The sequence below is a fragment of the Odontomachus brunneus genome, unplaced genomic scaffold, assembly GCF_010583005.1.
Source record: "Odontomachus brunneus isolate Ranch 3 - 2012 unplaced genomic scaffold, Obru_v1 Obru_scaffold_256, whole genome shotgun sequence".
Taxonomy (NCBI): Eukaryota; Metazoa; Arthropoda; class Insecta; order Hymenoptera; family Formicidae; genus Odontomachus; species Odontomachus brunneus.
The window spans coordinates 181,769-189,340 of NW_022639706.1; the positions used below are offsets into that span (position 1 = coordinate 181,769).

The window sequence follows — 7,572 nt, forward strand, 5'->3', positions numbered from 1 at the left end:
CTGAACCATTTTGCGAACAACCATAAAATTTTGAGTTTTTAATCAAAGAAAAAATAGCTATTTATAAAATGGAAGAGGAATTTTTTGTTCAGTTTGACCTAATCTATACATTGCAGCTTCTTTGTGAGTTATGACACTCTGTGTGTATGTATATATATAAAATTTTTCAATAAAATTCTTTGAGTCATCACGATATCCATAAAAAAAAGAAAGATTGCCTGAATAACCAGCTCATGTCTGTATAAATAGACATGCTTAAAAAACAACAGTCGATGAATATAATAATATTACTATTAATGGGTTATACAAATGATGCGATTATATTATTTTGTTGTCATTTAAGGCAGTTTATAGATAATACATTGCATTATTTTTTATAATTTCGTAATATATATATTCTATTTGAACAGGTTACAACAGATGGTGAGTGATGAGTAAGTCCCAATTTACAATAGGTGTAGTAAGCTTTAAGCCGTAAGAAATTAACCACAATTGATTATTCCTCTATAATTCGATTGTGATTAATCAATTTCTTAAGGCTTAAAGCTTACTACATCTATTGTAGATCGGGACTAAAAAAGTCACAGTGTCGTAACTATAGATACATCATTTATTAGGAAACAGTTTCCAAAACTTTCCACAAATATTAGAGATATGAGAGTGCCGGTTTCTTAATTATTTGAAATATTAGATTCTTAATTATTTTGAAATATACTAAATACTTAAGTGTTCCAAAATCATTGGGATATTCTATAACCAAAATACAAATAATTAATTTCTACACTTTCTTAACTTTTAACATTATATGTCCTGTAATTGAACTGCAAATTAAAATTCTATCGAAAGAAAGAGAGAGTTTATTTGTGAAATTATCCGATAAATATATAATTTTTCCGTATAATTTCTCTCCTAAAGTTAAATTCATCAAGAAATCCCTCCTTCCAAGCTTTAATCGCTATAAAAGCTATAATTATTTAGAAAATTCATTGCTGGAATTAAAGAAATTTCAAAAGAAGTGAAGGAAAAAACTGAGATTATATCTAATAATTTTGGGACATTCTTTGTTGAATCACTTCCATTTACGGCTACAGTTATCACTACTTGACATTTTTCAGTTATCTAAAATACCTTTACCGAATCCAAATAATACAAGATATCTTGAGATTACCTTGAATGTGCTTAGGATGCTGGAATATTCTCCAGGCGTTTTGAATATTTTCAAGATAATTCTGATGTTTTGTGCTATTTGGAGATACGTTAATAGATACAATACGGAATTCCGCTGCTTGATGGCTATAACAATAACAATTTGATCATCATCATGAAAAAAAATAAATTATGAGATTTCCGTAAAAAACGCATTAGCCTAGCTCTGTAGAATAAATGAAATCACGAAAGGCGGTGGAAGCCTAAATTCGCAGGATTGTAACTGTGGACACACATAGGTTGTAATGAAACATTTGTATGTATGACACTATTGACTTAAATATATAGTTTATAAGCTACATCCGATATTTACAAGGGATCTAGTTTTAGAAGCTGTTTTCTTTCTTTTTTTATACTCGAGCAACAATACGTAAAATTGCGCGCGTATATGCTCCGTGTAATGGAAATATTTTCGGATAATCCGAAAATGATTTTGGTCTTATCGAAAATCGAATTGGAGAGAGAAGGTATTCTTTGATTTGTTTAATTACCAAGTGTTAAGCTAAGATTATGTGTGTGTGTTTAAGTAAAATCGAAATTTGGAATTTATAAAAGGATAAGATTTTAGCATCCATTTGTATAATTCCCCGAGAATAATTTCACAAAGATTTTTTATTATTGGGAAAATATCAATGCTTTTAATTGTTGAATGTGGTAGTAAAAATGTGTGATATGAGTCTTTTCTACAATACAGTGATTAATTTATTTCATTCAACCCGCTCGATACAAAACAGCAGCTATTTACTTTCAACAATTTTCTAACGATCTCTTTATGTATCTTGCGCATCTATTAAAAATTATTGCATGTGTGAGAATGTTTTAAATACGATTTTCTTTTAGACAAACGTCAGACTCAATTTTACCGAATAATTGCTTGCTTTGCTCAAATAATCCTATCTTTATCTTGATTTTATGAAATTTGAGAGAACCTCTGTAGTTATTGCAAATTTATCACCTTCTCAAACCAGTGATGTGCATTTTAGCCAGAACTCGCAAATGTTTTTCCTCCCTTCATTTACGCAACATTCATGTGACGGTCGTCGTCACACGAATAAACAGAGCGACTATGTGCGTAAGTGGAAAAAACACTTGCAATCTCGAGCTAGAAAACATATTACTGTCTCGAATTCTGTCAGAATATGCGATTTTCTGCAATTATTTGATACATATACCAGACATAGGCTGTTTGGGCTAGTTTACACTAAAAATTTAATGTATATACTAAATATCTATAACACAAGTGTCTAAAATACATTCTAAATACGTCCCAGAGATATCTCTCGGATATATTTTAGACGTTTGTACTGTATAATTATTTAATATCTATATAAAATATTTAATGTAAATTTACCTGATGACAAACTGGTATATGTATCAAACGATCGCGAAAAATCGCTTAATAAAACCGCGATCTTGATACGATATTATTATTGTTATTGATATCGAAATCGACGTTAATGCAATGCAATGTGAATGATGAATCGTAAAACATATAAAAATGTAATCACAAACATTAGCTAATGTTGGAAACATTAAAACAACATTCAAGAATTCCGTCGAATTAAATTAGAATGACGCAATCGGATAATAATTTCAACATACGTAACCTTAAAAACTGACCACTTTGTAATTACATGAAATTTCAATTAGCGGCTTATTACAATTCCTGCTTTAAGCAATTATAATATATTACATATTAAGTTTATATTGTTACATTAGATTTATATTAAGTTTATATTATTCGATTAACTCTACGTTTTGTGCTTTTTGATCCCTTCTTCCTGTTTTTTAAACAAAGCATGACACACGTGGTACAAGCCACTGTACGATAAGAAACGACGCGACAGCCAATCGACGCCCGGCTTTCACCATCGTCTTCGGAAGAGCGGCAAGTTAATTGGTTGACGCGTAGCTCCGCTTATTGCGTGAGTAACATACGAATGTGTTTAGGAACGTTTTCACACGGGAACGAAAGAGAAGGGACTCGAGTTCGCGGTCGCGACACGATGCAGTGGTGGGGGCGTCTTGCGGCTGGTTGGCGCGGTGGCTTCGGAAATTTTGAGGTTATAACGAGCGGCTGGCGTGGATCGGGTTTCCGGTCGACTTGCCACTTTATAAGGACGACGTAACATCGGCACGGCAGACGCGTCTCGTCGTCAGTCGGAAGCAGGCGCGTCACGGTTTATGTGAATTCGGCGTTCCCACGCACGCACGCACGCACGCACGTACGTACGGCAGAGTGGACTCGATGTCGGTAACATGTCGGTTGCGAACAACATTGGGACGACGCGGGTGTACAGATTGGCCTGTCCGGCCGTTTGACGAATATTTATGAATACACGGGATGGTCTGAGACAACGGTGTCCAACGGTACAACATGGTGAAAGAGAAAGCGAATTCGACCCGCATCTATGATTCGGAGGGTTACAGGCGCAGAGCTGCTTGCATCTGCGTGAAGAACGATCTCGAGGACGAGGTAAGCCAGCAGATGGCAGCCCCCTATATTTTGCCGGTGTCAGGCTACTTGCACGCTCGAAATTAATGTTTTTCTTGTTCTTTTTTTTTGCATTTTTCTCCCTTGTTAAAAGCTGATCCCCGGTCAACTGGACTTGGTTTCATTGAAACCGACAAGTACAGTCACGAACGGGTCTGGGGTCACATACCGGTTTCTAATCGTAATGTAAATTGTAGGTACTATTAGTTACATCCAGTCGGAAACCTGACAGTTGGATAGTACCTGGTGGTGGTGTCGAACCGGAGGAGGAACCAGCGGTCACGGCTCTTCGTGAGGTCCGAGAGGAGGCTGGCGTTTTAGGACAATTAGGCCGTTGCCTTGGCACTTTTGAGGTTATAACTCGTGATGTATGCTACACACATATACACACAGATATTATTACATTCTTCTTTTTCTTTAGATATGTTTTAAAAAACTTTCTGAATGGTGTACACTATGCGTTAAATTAAATTGAAATAAATATATTTTGTTTCACTCTAATTTATCGCACTAATGTACTCCAGTAAATTTTCTTTGAGAACAAACAAACCTCTTCTTAAATTGCAGTGCTATACAGGACCATAACTTTTTATATTATAATTACTGATTTTGAGAAAAATTAGCAACTCAGTTGCATTAAGGGCTGATTTTTCCAACCTCTTGAACTAAATAATGGTTAAATCTACTTTTGTTTATCCTTCAAATTAAACAAACATAGTTTAACTGTTAACTTACCAAAAAGTTGGAACAATTAACCCTAAATGTAATAGTAACAGGTGCATGTATGCATTTACCATGTATATTATCATTGCATTTAAGGCTTCTGATCCCACTACTATGGACTCTTGGATCGATGATATCAAAAATGAGAAAACTTATGACAAAAATTCATATGTGCCATTTTCAAATAAAAAGATATTTGTATGAAAGAACACTTAAGATTGCTTAAGCATATAAAATGCTCGGGAAATTGTTCTTTTCCTTCAGTTAACATATAATCTTAAAATTAACATGATAAAATCATGAGCGAAGGTAGAGAAAGGTAGAGATAGGTAGAGTTTAAAGAGAAAGGTTGCTATATTAATTTTAAGACTATCAAATGATCTTAAGTGTTCTTTTTATTTGAAAATACAACAAGAATTTTTGCAATGTGTTTTCTAGTTTTTGACATTAATCCAGAGTTTCACAGTAGTGGAATCAGGAGCTTCAACATGGCTGAGTTGCTGATTCTTCTCAAGACTAACGGTCATGATATGAAAATATGTAAATACAATATACCTGAACTAAAATATCTTAGTTAGAAATGGAAGACGTTATCATTGGAATCTTGTGTATCTTTTGGTCAGCACTTCTCTCTTCTTTTTTCCTTTCTTATCTATATTTATCATTCTCTCTCCCTTATCCCTCTTACTCAATGTATGAGTATTGTGTTATAGCCTTATGTGGTCTACCAAATCAATCCATTTTTACAGAATGTGGAACACAAACACAGAACGCAAGTGTGGGTTATGCGAGTGACCGAAGAACTGCCGGAGTGGGAAGACTCACGCGCTATCGGTCGGAAGCGAAAGTGGTTTACCATACAAGAAGCCCTGCTCCAACTCGGTCAACACAAGCCCGTCCAGCGCTCTTACCTGCATAGCCTCCACAATACTAATCCTCGACATAACCTTACCACTTCACCACTGTCCCATCATTCGCACTCTACGATGGCATCTATCGAATTAGTGAATAATTCTAGTAACAATCCCCATTCGGATAAACACAGCTAATATCATCGTGAGTCATCCATATTTCTATCAAAAACATGGTCGCCATGAATTCTTGGAGCAATTTGCTGTTACTCCTCCTTTCTCCCCCTAAGGGAATTATGATAATACCACCACGATTTTATACATAAATTAATATTACTTATGCTTATCTTTATTATCTAATATTATTATCACACGATTATATGTTAGTTATTATTATAATTATTATTTAATTATGTTTATTCATATAGATTATTGATAAAGCAGTCCATAAAGGAGATATCTTTTGTAATTGTAGCCTTTCATTTCTAATACGACTTAATGAAACGCAAGATACAAGAGATGAAGTAAATTGTTTAATTTTATTTAATATTTGTGTTTAATATACGTAGAGTGTCGTATCTTTTTTTCACAACGCATGTCCTACTTGGTTGTGACAATTATCACCATAATTTTTTCTACATTTTTTAGGAAGAAGGAAAAAGTTATGTATTAGTTAGCAGCAGACTGCATATATCTTATAGATTAAATTCTTGAATACATTTTGTGACAAATGATTCCTATGAATTATATATAAAAAATACCCACGAAAAATATTGCTTTATACTATCTGTATCCGATACAAACTAAAGGTTTGCAACTTGAATTTTTTTTGCATACAAAGGACAAACACCATTATAAAATATAATGTAACATATTATATATATGTATAACACATTTGTTATAGATATATTTATTGATATTTCATTTGAATTTGTTTTTTATTATAGGAAATGATTTTAGATACCTATAATATTCTGTACTATATTTATTCTTGCAATATTTTTTGTGATAACAAGTAGTTTTTTGTATAATTTAGATTAAAAAATTTCCGTAAAGAAACAAATTAACACGAAAGTAAACGACAAATTTTTGTAGCAAGTTCTGATAAAATATTAAATTTTTACTACTTAAAAATAATGTTGTGTATCTTTACAAATCTTATCTATTTCTTACTCCTCTCTATTGTAAAAATAATAGTAATGCGATTTTTTTCAAAGTAATATTTACAGCTTACAGTTTATTCTTCAAGTACATTTCCAGGCATGAAGTAAGCTTATTTCTACTAACAAATTGGCACACAAAGTTCGTTAAAAAGTGAATAAAAAGTTTACAGTTTTTTTTTTAACATAAATACCACATTTTTTATAAAATTTGTATTAAATGTGAAAATAATTGAAAGATTGAAAGTTGGATGCTCGCTATGTCTTATTTAATTTGACATGCTGTAGTAGCAAGCAATAGTAACATTATGAATTTAATATGCTCTAAAAGTAAAGACTTCAAGCCTTAAAATGCTTCTTGCATCATTTCGCTATCGTCATTTTTACCGAAGTTAAAGCGCCGTATTGAATTTTGTCTGTATTTTAATATAAGTGATAAGGCGGTTGACCATCCATTGAATCATTCTATTTAAAAAATAAAAGTGTCTGATATTATTGTTGAGTTGTACTACGTGTCGGTAAATATTCTGTTCTGATTGATGCATTTCTGAAGATGGATGAAAATATACCAATCAAAACAGAGTATTTTCATCCAGCAAGCAATCCAGTATGAAAACAAAGACCGCGTTCCGTTTCATGTATATGCGTGCGTTTATCTACAGTTCATGTTACGTATATTGTACGAAAGCGCGCATAATGCGTGAAACGGAATGCAACCAAAAAAAACATCATGTGCCGCTGGCTTAACTTAAGCCAGCGGCACACGGTGCTTGTTTTCGTGCTGGATTGCTTGCTGGATGGAAATATACTGTTTTGATTGGTGCATTTCCATCCATCTTCAGAAATGCATCAATCAGAACCAATCAGAGTATTTCTACCCAGCAAACAATTCAGCATGAAAACAAACACCGTGTGCCACTGGCTTTAGTTAATACCAAGGTTGCATTTCAAAACGTTCTTTTTTGAAGAAAATTTTACTCAATACCTATAATTCACGTTACATATACTATAGAGTATCGAATAAAATTTTCTTAAAAAGAACGTCTTGGAACGCAACTTAATATACCAGAATAGCAGAAGGATGGCATGTATCATATATGCCATCCTTCTGCTCTTATAATGGCTGCGTTCCGAAATT

The 7,572-nt window shown here is 33.3% G+C and overlaps 1 protein-coding gene across 2 annotated transcripts; it reads left to right on the top strand.

Moving 5' to 3' along the window:
- Positions 1 to 3,199: 3,199 nt before the first annotated feature.
- LOC116852799 (diphosphoinositol polyphosphate phosphohydrolase 1) lies at positions 3,200 to 6,198 on the top strand. Of its 2 annotated transcripts, none has more exons than XM_032833472.1 (3): positions 3,200 to 3,682; positions 3,898 to 4,068; positions 5,173 to 6,198. In XM_032833472.1, exons 1-3 carry the CDS (start codon positions 3,584 to 3,586, stop codon positions 5,470 to 5,472), a joined length of 570 nt encoding a protein of 189 aa, XP_032689363.1. In that variant the 5' UTR covers positions 3,200 to 3,583; the 3' UTR covers positions 5,473 to 6,198. The 2 variants fall into 2 exon arrangements, with proteins under 2 accessions (XP_032689363.1, XP_032689364.1); XM_032833473.1 differs by having other exon boundaries at positions 3,898 to 4,053.
- The last annotated feature ends 1,374 nt before the right edge of the window (positions 6,199 to 7,572 follow it).